At 32.1% G+C, this 14266-nt stretch overlaps 2 protein-coding genes across 2 annotated transcripts; both read left to right on the forward strand.

Moving 5' to 3' along the window:
- Positions 1–627: 627 nt before the first annotated feature.
- LOC132172304 (UPF0481 protein At3g47200-like) lies at positions 628–1950 on the forward strand. Its single transcript, XM_059583783.1, has one exon. The coding sequence runs from the start codon at positions 628–630 to the stop codon at positions 1948–1950; it is 1323 nt and encodes a 440-aa protein (XP_059439766.1).
- Positions 1951–9052: 7102 nt separating this feature from the next.
- LOC132172296 (UPF0481 protein At3g47200-like) lies at positions 9053–10555 on the forward strand. Its single transcript, XM_088513944.1, has one exon. The coding sequence runs from the start codon at positions 9053–9055 to the stop codon at positions 10553–10555; it is 1503 nt and encodes a 500-aa protein (XP_088370070.1).
- Positions 10556–14266: the final 3711 nt, after the last annotated feature.

The following is a 14266-nucleotide window of genomic DNA, read 5'->3' on the forward strand; positions in this document are numbered from 1 at the left end:
AACTATTCACAGTTCACAAGAAATAATATAAATTTTCATTTATTATTTCAATATATTCATAAAATAATAACAAAATTATAATAAGATTGATAAGACTTAAGAGATGAATATTATCTACTTACAAAAAATAAAAAATAATAAAAAAGTGATGAATATTATCAGTATATACTTGGTTGATGTAGAGAAAATTTTTGTTTTCTTTGAAGTGTTTCATGCCATTGTAAGAGATTTCCTATCATACATCCCACCTAGTGTCTTGTGTTTACTTCTGTGTTATCCTCGTGATAGAGTTGCTAATGCAGAATGGGGTCGTGGATTCACAAAAACAAACACAATAGAATTGTAACTCTTCTCCAGTCAATATTTTGTCAAGGACTACTTGAGGCAAAAGGGATTGAAAATAATATGCAATATTAATTGTTTCTAATATTCTATCATTGTCTTTATAACATGCATGTATTTATAGTAAATAAAACCTTAAACTTGTGGGTTGGATATATAATAATCAATATAATGATTATTATACTGCATGCCAATGATTATTATATTATATTGTTTCTAATAATCAATATAATATAATGATTATTATATTGCCAATGATTGTCCCTAGGAAAAGAAACTTGTGGGATGGAAAACATCCCCTGTAGTGCGCAACTTGCCGCGGTGGTGATTGACATTCCACGAGACCGTGCGAACGACATTCCACAAGACCCTTCGGACTCGGAGTTGGCAGAATGGTGTATCTACAAGGTCCCCAAGCAACTGCGCAAGGTAAACGAAGAAGCCAACACTCCTAAGCTAGTCTCAATAGGACCCTTTCATCACAACCAGGTTGAATTGGAGGACATGGAAAAGCACAAACAGAGATATTTTGTGCATTTCTTGAAACGGACCGAGAAGAGTCCCAATGATCTTCTAAAGATCATTAAAGACGACAAAAAAAAAATCCGTCATTGCTATTCAGAGATCTTTGAGCGCATCAGTAGTAGTGAAGAACATTTTCTGGTAATGATTCTATTGGATGCCATCTTTATAATTGAGCTCTTCTTAAAAACCTCTAAAAAAGAACCGGATTACATATTGAGTAAGCCATGGCTGGTAAATTATTTACTTTATGACTTGATATTACTCGAGAATCAACTTCCTTTTTTTGTTCTTGAGAAATTATATATGTTCGCCTTCAATGACTCTTCCGGTTGCAACCATCGCAAACAAGGCAAGCAAATTGAGGAACACAAAAAGGACCTGAAGAAAGAGGATGCTCCCTTTGTCAGGCTTTCTCGCAAATACTTTTCTCACTTTGATAAGGAGAAAGAATCCATTATAGGAGAGGAAGTAAAGCATTTAACAGATTTGCTAAGATATATGTTCTGTTCAGTACCAGAGCTGATTCAGCAACCTAGAAAACCTATGGTTAATATATATAGTGCCACAAAGCTTGACTACGCAAGATTGAAATTCGAAGCAGCTCATGAGAGACGATTACTTGACATAACATTCTCTGGGAATGAGTCGAAATGGTCTATCTTGACAATCCCACAACTTGTGATAGACGATAATATTGAAGTAGTTTTCCGAAACCTCATAGCCTTGGAGCAGTGTCATTATCCATCTGAACCGTACATCTGCAATTATGTTTCGCTAATGAACTATATAATCAACACCGAACAAGATGTGAAATTGCTTGTTGAGAAAGATGTCATTGTGAACCATATCGGTAGCAACGCTAAAGTGGCAACTCTATTTAGCGAACTCTGCATTCAGATGTTGGTAACTGCTTCCTGTTACGCTTCTCTAAGTGTAGAGATTGATGAGTACTGTAAAAGCTTTTGGAACCGCAGCATGGCATCCATTAAAGGAACATTTTTTCGTGATTTTGGGAGAAGCATTGCAACTGTGGGCGCCCTACTTGCTTTGTTGGGTCTCTTTAGTTCTTTTCTCTCAAAATAAAGGAAGCAAATGTCACTAGTGTTTGGTTTGTGATATGAGGTTTTACCAATTATTTCCATTTTGTTTGTTTCATATTGTTTCAGCATATATACGTAGAGATCGAGTGTCTACTTCAGTACATAAAGCTCTATGCTCTTTGTAATATTCCTGTTCAGCTTGTGTTATATATCTTGAACTTTGTAAGTGGTTATGATATTTCAACAATAAGATTTGTGGCAAGTTTGTGTGTTTTAGCATCCATTGAGTGTCTGTATTTCAGACATGCATATATATATATATATGATTAATTGACCCAATTCCAAATGATATTATTGTTGTCACCAAGGAACGACATCATTGTCATTGTCATGAGACAACCACAATTATTTGATCATGATTACGTCAAAATGCATTTACCATGGAAAAAGTATATGCAATAAGTGTCATCCAGTCCCAATAAATAAACGTCAACCCTATGTGCCTCCTTGTACAGTACAATAAGTGCCATTTTCCAGGCAGCAACTCCCCCCAATTCTGCATGTTCAGAACAGAAGAGTAAGATAAGTTCCAACAAGCTACACCAATGACTAATACAACAGACTTTACAATAATATGGACGGTCCAATTCAAAGGGCACCAACAGTGACGTTTCGATTTCATTACGCCAATTGACTGCTTGCATAGAGCAAACATTGTTCAACATAGAGCATCGGAAATCCAAGTTGCAGTAGCCAAACAATAGAAACAAGAATAAACACTGAAATGAAGGAAAAAGCCAAGAGGTCACTGAACGACACACATACAAGGAAAAAAAAAAAAAAAATCCCTCTTAGTTTACGATTATAAGTTTTGCAAAAAGCATGATCGATGTGCTTAAATTTATGATTTGGAAAAAATTATAAAATCAGTATATATATGTAGTGTTACCAAGATGTAATTAATTAGGTCTTTGGAGTATAATAATTTTGTAGTAAGTAAAATACTTCATGGCCCCGAAGCACCAAAATCCTTGACCACCCCCTCAAAAATTTTTTTTTTTCTTCTTTTATTTTATATATTTAAATTTATGTTTTTTGCTTTTTCATTGTAAAAAATCACACACATTGCAAGATGATTGGTGTTGACGTGGCACACTATTAAGACTTACAGGTCTATTTGGGATTGCGTTTGAGGGACCTAAAAGTGCTTTTAACACCTAAAAAGTCGGCTTAAAAAAAAAATTAAAAGTACTTTTAAGTGCTTGTTTGGTAAAAAAATTAAAAGTGCTTTTACGGGTCCAAAAAGCCTAAAAATGACCAAAACATACTTTTAACAAAAGCTTAAAAATCAAAATTTTGCTCAAAAGCTCTTTTTGACTTAAAAGCTCTATTTCTCAAACGCAGTTCCAAACAGGCTTGTAACATTAATTAAATTATTAAATTTGTATCTTTTTATCAACTTAAACTTTTGAGATAAATGGTAATTTTACTGCATCTTCCATCGGTCCATTAAATTGCATCACGTTAGAATTCAAAAGATGCAAACTAAACATCCAATGGACCCACAAATTTCAATAAAGATCATGCCAAGTTATCATTAAGAAAAATCAAGACCCATTTCGATTTTCTTCCATAGTGATCTTTTTTTTTTTTTTTTTTTTTTTTTTTTTTTTCAATCATCGCCCATTCAAAATACGTTCTCAATTGGAGTGGTACTAATCTACCAAATTAATGACGCAGCAGAAAACATCAAACACCAAGATATAGAAACAAATTATAAAGATGTTAAAAAATTGAGACACTGATTTCAACCAATGTCGTTAAGCTAAATACATCAAATAATTAAACTAATATCCCATGTTGGAAATCCTATATATTTTTGAGATTCATCCTCATCTATAAGAACAATATATAGGATCTGCTCCTGTACGTATCAACAATTTTACCATTAATTTCATCAGTAAATGTAGACAAAGGCATGATGAAGCAGAGAGACAAATATTTTTATTCGATTCGTACTATCTCTCAGAGGTTGTCTTTCCCAAACACAAGCCAACAAAATGGCACGATTGAGTGCAAGCATAGGCATTTCGTGTACTTTTACAACACTAACAAAATAAATATTTGAAACCCTTTGCACGGGTCTAGAGTTTGCGTGACAGATGAGCTGAGAGATGGGAGGTGAGAAAATAAGAGCGGCAGCAGGGGAGGCGTACGTGAGAAAAGGGAGAAAGAAGAATGATTAAAGAAAAAAAGGCAAAAAAAAAAAAAAAAAAATTTTAAATTAATGACATGTGACACGTCACTAATTAGTGATGTGTTGAATGTGTGCACATCACTAATTAGTGACGTGTGAACAGTGAAACATCACACGTCACTAATTAATTAGTGATGTGTAACTATTCAAACGACACCCCTTAGAGAGGTGTCGTTTTACCCAAAAAACAAAAAAAAAATGTCACCTTTTGGTGACGTTTTCAAAAACTGAAATTGTTGACACATCACTATGTTTGGATTTTTTTTTTAATGAATTCTTCTATGTTTGTTGGTGATTGAGAATCCCTCCAAATCTTCGGCTGCCTCCCCACACAAGGGGGCAACTCTTGAAGGTAACTCAACCTTCTTCATCTCCATCTCAAGCAAAGCACGTGGTCTCCATAATCTGTGATATCACTCTAAAATGACTAGTCAATTTAAAGTTTCCTAAAATTCATTATAAAGTTCAATTTTACCTAATAACTAAGCAATGTGCGAATTTGCACTTATAACAATCTTTATAAACCACCAATTCTATGTCCGCTACTCCTCATCTTTTTAATATGTTGATGTTCTTAGAGCATCTTTAGCAGTACTGATTATTTTGGTTGATAATGCTTAGAGGACACATCCAATACAACAACTCAAAATAAAATGAACTCCTTTAGGGCAAGAGCAAACCCACACTAAAGGTGATTGGTATGGAGGAGAAAAAAATGGTAAATCAAATAAGAAAGAAAGGAATAATGTTTAATTTCGTGGAAAATGCTTTGGAAGAAAGATAAGAATCAAGAAGAAGAAAGAGAAAGTTATTCATTGCCAACAACCTAAAGAAAAGAATTTTAAAAAAATAATCAAGTACTCCAACAAAGGAATTAAAGAGAGATGATAATTAAAAAGTGTTCCTGGAATGTCTTTTGGAATAATTAAAGGAAATAAGTACTCTTTTTACCAACAAAGGAAGGAGAGAGTGGAGAGAAAAGAATAAAAAAAGACTTTAAGATGCTACAATGTGTTGAGGTGATAAACGGTTTGAGAGTTTTTATCAATAGTACATTAATATACATATTTGAATATCACTCTAGTCCAAAAGCCTAATTTAATAGGTTTTGGTTTACTTAAGTATATTAACTACTATTTTTCTTTATACTTTTGTAATATGGGATTCGACACTCACAAGTGAAATCACAACGACTATGAACTTAAACCCAGACAAATCATCTAATAAGAAAAAGAAGTGACACCAAAACTCAAACTCCTCTTTTCTTTTTATGTATATATATATATTTTTTTTATTAAAAATGACACTTAGCGCAATATGATTGGTGCTAACATATTAGTCTAATGGTTTTCATTAAAATTTTAGACCAAAGTTAGGTGCAAAGATCTATGTTGCAATATGACATCACTTTTAGAGACTGATTTATGATAATTTTCCTATGGATTTTTTGCTTACTATAATCAGTTTTTATATGGCATAAAGTTAATTGTAACTTAACAGAATCATAAGAACTTATTTTGATTTTTTTTGTTCCCTGTGTTTTTATTGGTAAGGAACCAACCGCGAGTACTATAAATACAAGTGGAAGAAGAAGAGTGGATGCATTATCGGTAAGGAAGAGAAAGAAACCCTCGAGTGTTGGCAACTAATTAAAGAGGAAGAATTTTGTGCTCTCAAGCAATACAAGTATTTCTTGCAAGCGAAATTTACAGGTTCTTACTTTCTAATTTCACTTTATTATATACATCTTTACTAAAGTTTTTAGAATTGTTTTAATAATCCAGTTGAGTTTGTCAATACAGTTATTATAGATTGCATTGCTAAAAAATAATTAAATAAATTCAACTATTCACAAGTTCACAAGAAAAAATATAAATTTTCATTTGTTATTTCAATATATTCATAAAATAATAACAAAATTATATGTATATTAATATCTTGTAATAATAAGATTGATTAGAGATGAATATTATCAGTATATACTAATTGGTTGAGGTAGAGAAAATTTTAGTTTTCTTTGAAGTGTTTCATGCCATAGTAAGAGATTTCCTATCATACATCATATCCCACCTAGTGTATGTGTTTACTACTATGTTATCCTCAAGATAGAGTTGCTAATGCAGTATGCGGTTGTGGGTTCGCAAAAACAAACAACAATCGAATTACAACTGTTCTCAAGCCAATATTTTATAAAGGACTTGAGACAAAAGGGATAGAAAATACTATTCAATTGTTTCAAATATTCTACCATGGTCTTTATAACATGTATTTATAGTAAATAAAACCTTAAACCTAGTAGAACATTGTAATAAGTCGGTTTACAAAATTGGGCATGGCTCGTTTTCAATCTCGTTCGAGCGCAACTGCAAACAAGCAACTCTGTCCAGCTCATTCAAACGCAATTGTAGACGAGTCATTTTGTCCAACAATCCACTTTTCTCTTTGCAGCCCGTTTTGACCCAATAGATGTTGGAATTAGCAATCTTCACGAAACATGTCCTTGTAGACATTTAAATCAACTTTCCAACACCACCAAGATTGTCTCTGTACGACATCTGAAACTCGAGATATAATCTTTTTAAGGTCTGATTGGAATCCATGATGCATCAGTTGCCTAGCTAGCCATTTGCGTTGTTTGTTCCAATAGTTTGCATTATATTATAGAACAATAAATCTATCACAAAAATATCTTTTATTTTTGGCAAACTACTCTTACCCCTTTCAGCGTACACCATATTCGTGATAGATGTTTTTCAAATTCTAAAAAGTTAGAATCAACCATCTTTAACTATCTAGCCCTTTCACTTAATTAGTCACTTTTATTAGTATTTTTGCTAAATTTGACGAAAAAATGTGTTAAATTGTTCATCATAGCTAACATGTAAAAATACAATTACACTCTTAAATTAAAAAAAAAATAAATAAAAACTTATGATCTCTAGCCCTAGTGATGCACGGCTTGGGCATGGGCTAGCTAGTCTCCTTGCACAGATACCCACAACCAGAGTGTGGTTGTGGGTCTTTGACCCATGCAAGTGAAAGGACGTAATAATTTGAGGGGCTTAATTTTGGGGGATTGCAAATGGGGTGTAAGTTCGAATGGACTGAGTGCACTTTTTTTCTTTTTTTTTTTTCAAAATCACATATATAACATTAAATCAGATCTCTGATCCATATATATATATATATATATATATATATATATATATGAAAAATAAATAATTAAGATAAATTGGTTAGTGCAGTATAAATATTGTATAACGATTATCCCATTTGGCATAAGGAGGTATAATATCTCATTACAAAATTTTGAAAAATAATTATTTTATTGGGAAAAGTTCATATACCCTCTCAAACTACCATCTAATAGACAATATCCCCTTCAAACTACCAAATATTGCCAATGCTCCCCCCAATGACGAAACTACCCTTAGTAAAATAAAAACAAAAAATACTAAAACTTCTAGAAAAAACCTAAAACTAATATATATATATATAATCCAAGGGGTGGCCAAATTTATTTTTTATTTTTTTTATAAAAAAAATCCTTTTTATAAGAAAAAAATTAAAAAATTTTAATAAAATTTTCCTTTTAAAAAAATCGTTTTAAATAATAAAAAATTTAAAATATATATATATATATATATATATATATATATATATATATATATATATATAAATTGTTTTTTTAAATTAAAATTTTCGTTTTAAAAAAAAATTGAAAAATTGATTTTTTATTTTATTTTGGAATTTATAAGGGCATTTTTGTCTTATTGAGAAACCTATAGAGGTATTTTTATTTTTTTGTTAGTCTTGGGGGGAACATTGACAATGTTTTGGTAGTTTGAGTGAGACATTGACAATATTTTGGTAGTTTGGGAGGGACATTATCACAATTGAAAGTTTGGGAGAACATATTATTTTTGTTTTTAATAGAATAGGGGTATTGTAGGAATATAAAAAAACTGTTGTCTTTTTGACATACTTTGATAGTTTGATAGTCTACTTTAGTACCTTTTGAATATTGTGGAACTTTATCGTAAACGACTGTTAGCAGCTTGAGAGGCTTTTTTATATTTTTCTTATAAATTTTCATTTGTTATTTCAATATATTCATAAAATAATAGCAACATTATATGCATATAAATATTATCTTGTAATAATATTATAGATTGATTAGATATGAATATTATGAGTATATACTTGGTTGGGGGAGATAAAAATTTTGTTTTCTTTGAAGTGTTTCATACCATTGCAGGAGATTTCGTATCATATATATATATATATATATATATATATATATATATCCCACCTAATGTGATGTGTTTATAACTATACTGAGGTATAGCTGCCTAGCTACTAGCCATATTTGCGTTGTTTCTTCCAATAGTCTTACCCCTTCCAGCTTCCACTTACACCATATTTGTGATGTTTTTTGAACTTTAGAAAGTACAATTGACTCCCTTTAACTGCTTAGCTCTTTCAATTAGTTGTCTCCATTATAATTTTTTTGTTAAATCCGGCAAAATATGTGTCACATGCAATGCACGTGACTTAAATTATACATACTCTCCTGATAAATCTAACTTTTAATTTACAATAGCTCTCAAATTAAAGATTGCATCAATGTCTCCTTGAACTACTAAAATTTTACAATGTATTTCTTTTGTCCCACAAAAATGAAAAAATGGCCCTAAAATTTTTCAACAAGACAAAAATACCTCTATAAATTTGAGAAAAAAAAAGAAAAGAAAGAAGAAAGATATTTAAGAAACTATTGTTGAACAAAAATGGCTTCTAATTGAAATAAGTGATCTGCAGCTGATTAGATTCTATTAGATTCCCACTGATTGTCGCTTATTTGTCACTAGGAAAACAAACTTGAGGGATGGAAAAGATGGCCAGTGATTTCATAACCATTGCAAAAGAAGCTGAATGTGAAGAGTTGGTGATTGACATTCCATCGGACCTGCCTCATGCGGAGTGGCGGGAATATTGTATTTATAGGGTTCCCAAGCAACTGCGCAAGGTAAATGAAGAAGCCTACACCCCTAAGCTACTCTCAATAGGACCCTTTCATCGCGGCAAAGATGACTTGAAGGACATGGAAATGCACAAACTGAAATATTTGGAAAATTTCTTGCGACGCACTAAGAAGAGCCAGGCTGATCTTCTAAAGATCATTAAAGTCAACGAAGTAAAAATCCGTCATTGCTATTCAGAAGATTGTGGACTTGAAAGTGATGATTTTGTGAAAATGATTCTATTGGATGCCATCTTTATAATTGAGCTCTTCGTAAAGGATAAAGAAAAAAAAGAAGAAGAAGAGGCTAAGAGGAAAGGAGAAAATTATTGTGAAAAAGAAAGTGATTACATATTAAGTCATCCATGGCTAGGAAATGGTATACTACATGACTTGATAATACTTGAGAATCAACTTCCTTTTTTTGTTCTTGAGGAATTATATAGGTTCGCCTTGGGTGACTCTTCCAGTTGCAACAATCGCGAACAAATTAAGGAGGACCTGAAGAAAGAGGATTCTCCATTTGTCGAGCTTTCTCGCAAATACTTTAGACGCTATGTTCAGCAGCAACCGCTCAATGTTGAGGAAGTAAAACATTTCACAGATTTGCTAAGATATTTTTTTTGTCCATCAAAGAAGCATATGGAAGAATGGAGAAATGAAGAATCATCAAATAGGCAGATGGAAGAATGGAGCAGTGCAGAACGAGGTTTGGATACTCGATTTTGTGCCACAAAGCTTTATGACTCAGGATTGAAATTCAAAGCAGTTAAAGATCATAGCCGCGTCTTACTTGACATATCAGTAAGTCCTGGGTGTGTGCGACACTTTTCGTGCTTCGACGCTTTTCCACGCTTTTCATGCCTCATTGCTTGCTTACCATGCATTATCTGCTTGATATGCTTTCCGTGCTTGTTGCGTATCCAGCGTATACTAAAAGTCCCACAACTTGTGATAGACGATGATACTGAAACTGTTTTCCGAAACCTCATGGCTTTAGAGCAGTGTCATTATCCATCTCAAACTTACATCTGCAGTTATGTTCTGCTATTGGACCGTCTTGTCGACACTGAAAAAGATGTGGATTTGCTTATTGATAAGAAGGTCATTGCTAACCACCTCGGTTGCAAAGCTGAAGTGGCGTCTCTAATTAACAAACTCAGCAATCAAATTAATGTGGCAACTACATCCGCTTATGATCATATAGCTCGAAAGATTCATGAGCACTATGAGTTCCCTTTAAACCATATATTGGCAACCCTAAACAGAGAGTATTTCCCCAATATTTTCAGAGGCACGGCAACTGTTGTTGGACTTATTGTCCTGGGTTTCACCTTCTGGAATTTCCTTAAGCCTTTTGTCGTGTAGATCGAATTGAAGTACTACATGTGTTATAATTAGTGTTCGTTGGAGTGCTTTGCTTTTAGTTGCATGCAATGGATGCATGGCATCTCAACTTTGTAATCATGCTTAGCTTCTGATATATATCCTCCTCGTCTTAATTAATATAAGCATGGTTTGTAATCTTCAACTTTGTAAGTGGTTTATGATATTTCAGCAATAAAATTTGTGGGAATTGTTTGTTTGTTTTAGCATCCGATCCGTTGAGTCTCTGTATTTCATCCAATAGAGTTTTATGATGATCAGTGATCATAGTTTGCTTTAAAATTAATCATTATTTTGTACGTGGGCATAAATTGACAGGGGCATCAATATCAACATATTTGTTTAATTGACTTCTGTACATGCTTGTGATCCAGCTAGCGCACCATTTTGTCAATTTTTGAATTGGAGCAAATTAAATTGTAACAAAGTAACCAGTACTGGGCTTGAAGATTCGGGATAGAGTTTGGCAATTTTTGTGCATGAAAGATGCTTATGGTGTTCAAAATCAATTTTTTTTTTTTACATGTTCGCACATGCCACAAGGGAGAAAAAATGAGAGGCTACGAAATTCGACCAAGTGACCTCTGTTTAATAAGGCGTGGTCTCCAACCAATTAAATTATCCATTGAGAACATAAAAAAAAAAAAAAAAAAAAAAAAAAAAAACAACTATTTGGGAAAACAAATTAGAAGACCAAATAAATGAGTATGCTATCAGAAAGATGGACAAGCCATAAATGTAAAAATTTTAACAGCAAATGTAAAATTTTAACAGTAAACAAAACTTATAGGGAAAAGTACACTTTAACCCCCTCCCAAAAGTTTGGAACGATTTTCAATTCGACCTCCAAATTTTTTCAATTTGTGCAATGCACCCTTCCAAACTTGCAAATTTTTTTCAATTTGACCAATATCATCCTAAAATTCCCATATTGCCCCTAATTTATTTTTTTATTTTTTATAAAAAAAAAATTAAAAAAATATTTAGGGTGGCGTAGCCATCCCTTTGGCCATCTGGCCATTTTTGCAACCCCATTTTTTTTTTTTTATAAAAAATTAAAAAATTAAAAATTAGGGGTAATATGGAAATTTTGAGATGAAATTGGTCGAATTGAAAAAAATTTGCAAGTTTGGTGGGAGGGGGTATATTGCAAAAATTGAAATATTGGTGGTCAAATTGAAAATCATCCCAAACTTTAGGGGCTAAAGTGTAATTTTCCCAAACTTATAATGATGGTATTGAAGGGTGGGCGTAAATAATTGCAGCAATCATAAAAGTGAGACCATTTCTTCTAGTCGATAGTTTTCATATCCTCAAATATGTGATCTGCTGTTAGAATATATTATAGGGTACAGGGTAATCTCCTATAATTAGATTTGATTTGATCTCCCTTGTCATTTTGTATTATTTTCACCTCCCTATAAATATGGACCTTTTATATTGTAAATGATGCAAGATGAGAAAATAATATATATTTTTTTCTTTAGATTTATTTAGGTTTTATTAATTATTGAGGTCATTAGTATTTTTAAGAGTTGTATTGTTTTATAATTCAATAATGAATTTAGCACAAAGTCAATCAAATTAGGGTTGGGATTTTTTGTCCGTGCCTACTTAAGTGAACTTTTGTACTCCTATGAAGAGAGATTAAGATTAATGAAAAAACATATGTTTTCTTTGATGTGCGATTAAGAGTTGTATTATTTTATAATTCAATAATGAATTTAGCACAAAGTCAATCAAATTAGGGTTGGGATTTTTTGTCCGTGCCTATTTAAGTGAACTTTTGTACTCCTATGAAGAGATTAAGATTAATGAAAAAACATATGTTTTCTTTGATGTGGGATTCTCACTACAAAAAATGTTTTTTTTTTTTTCTTGATAGGCAATTTTTGACGTGTTAGGTGGTCTGACACATCAGTAAAATTTACTGACGTGTCATTATTGACGTGTGTCGAGCGTTAAAATTTTGAGTGTCAAAAACAGAAATTTTTTGACATGTCACTTTTAACACCTCAAAAATTATTGACGTGTCAAAAAGTGGCACGTCAAAAAAATTTCCTGACTAGTCATTTTCTAACACGTCAAAAAATTACTGACGTGTCAGAAATTGACACTTCAGGAAATTTTTCTGACGTGACAGGAGTGGCATGTCATAAAATTTTTCTGACGTGCTAAAATTAACACATCAGTAAATTTTAAAAAATTATTAAAAAAAGAATTCTTTTTTAAAATTTTTTCTGGAAATTTTTTTTTCAATTAAAAAATTTATTAATTTAAATTATTTTTCAATTAAAATAATTTTTTTAAAATTTTTTTTCACCAATTTCGTTTCTCCAGCTCTCCCTCTCCATTTTCTCACTCTCTCTCTCTCTCTTCTTTTCTCCATTTTTGTTTCTTCGGCCAGCTCTCCCTCTCTTCTTTTCTCCATTTTCTCACTCTCTCTTCTTTTCTCCAATTTCGTTTGATCTCCATCTCTCCCTCTCTTCTTTTCTCCATTAATTTTCAAAAACCCAAACCCAAAAAATCTAAAACCCAAATAAAAAAAATCATAAAATCAAATCAAAAAATCAACCTGAAAAATCAAAAACCCAAACGTCAAACCCAAAAAAATCTTCAAAAACCCCAAAAAATCTTCGTATCTTCTCTTCTCTTTTTTTTCTTCTGCTTCTCTTCTTCTTTTCTTTTTCTTCTTCTTCTGCTTTTCTTCTGCTGCTTCTCTTATTTTTCGCTTCTCCTTTTCTTTTTCTTCTTCACTCTAGAGGGAGTTGGCCAGTTGTGCAGAGAGAAGAGGAAGATTGAGAGAGGAGAGAGAGAGTGTGGGGAAATAAAAGAAAAAGAAAAGAATAAATAATATATAAGAGGGAAAGAAGAGGGAAAAAGTTGAATATCCCACTCATTTTTTTAGTGACGTACCAGCATTTAACACGTCAGAAATTTCTGACATGTGTAAAGAGCATGTTGGAAAATTTCTGATGTGTGAAAATAGCATGTCAGAAAATTTTTGACGTGCTATTTTCACACGTCAAAATTTCTAACGTGCTATTTTCACATGTCAGAATTTCTGACGTGGTATTTTTGGCCACATCAAAAAAATATTTACTGACGTGACAATAATTAGTAACGTGGCAAAAAATCGTGTACTGTAGCCACGTTAGAAATTGATTGTTTTTTTGTCGTGTCTTCTTCTCTTTCGGTTGTGAGACTCTAGTTCAACCCCTTCTTATCATTATTTGTAAATTAACGTAATGTTTATATTTATTTTACCACATTAATGATCATGCTTATATAAAACTTCCATGGGTTGATAGGGCTATATATGAAGAAGGTAAAAATGGTTCTAGTATCTCATCCTTAGCCCTTTAAATAGGACAACGTACGCTGCTAGATTTAAAAATGTTGTCTTTTAAAAAAGCTGTCTAGACAAAATCGAACATTCGGTGAAAACTTAGATCGTTATGTTCCAAGTTCGATCAATCGATGGAAACATAAAACGTTCGTGAACTTGGACGTTCAATGAAAACTTCAATCGTTCGATTGTCGCATATTTTTAATTTATTTAAAAATAAAATCCCTTTTCAGGTTTGTTTATGGAAATATATATATATATATATATATATATATATATATATATATATATATATATATATATATATATAGAGAGAGAGAGAGAGAGAGAGAGAGAGAGGTTTA

The sequence above is a fragment of the Corylus avellana genome, chromosome 2 (genome assembly GCF_965113065.1).
Source record: "Corylus avellana chromosome 2, dhCorAvel1.hap1.2, whole genome shotgun sequence".
In the NCBI taxonomy this organism is placed as follows: Eukaryota; Viridiplantae; Streptophyta; class Magnoliopsida; order Fagales; family Betulaceae; genus Corylus; species Corylus avellana.

Bases quoted from the DNA above. Each gene is read 5' to 3' on its own strand.
- LOC132172304 (XM_059583783.1), top strand. From the start codon at position 628: ATGGAAAACATCCCCTGTAGTGCGCAACTTGCCGCGGTGGTGATTGAC.
- LOC132172296 (XM_088513944.1), top strand. From the start codon at position 9,053: ATGGAAAAGATGGCCAGTGATTTCATAACCATTGCAAAAGAAGCTGAA.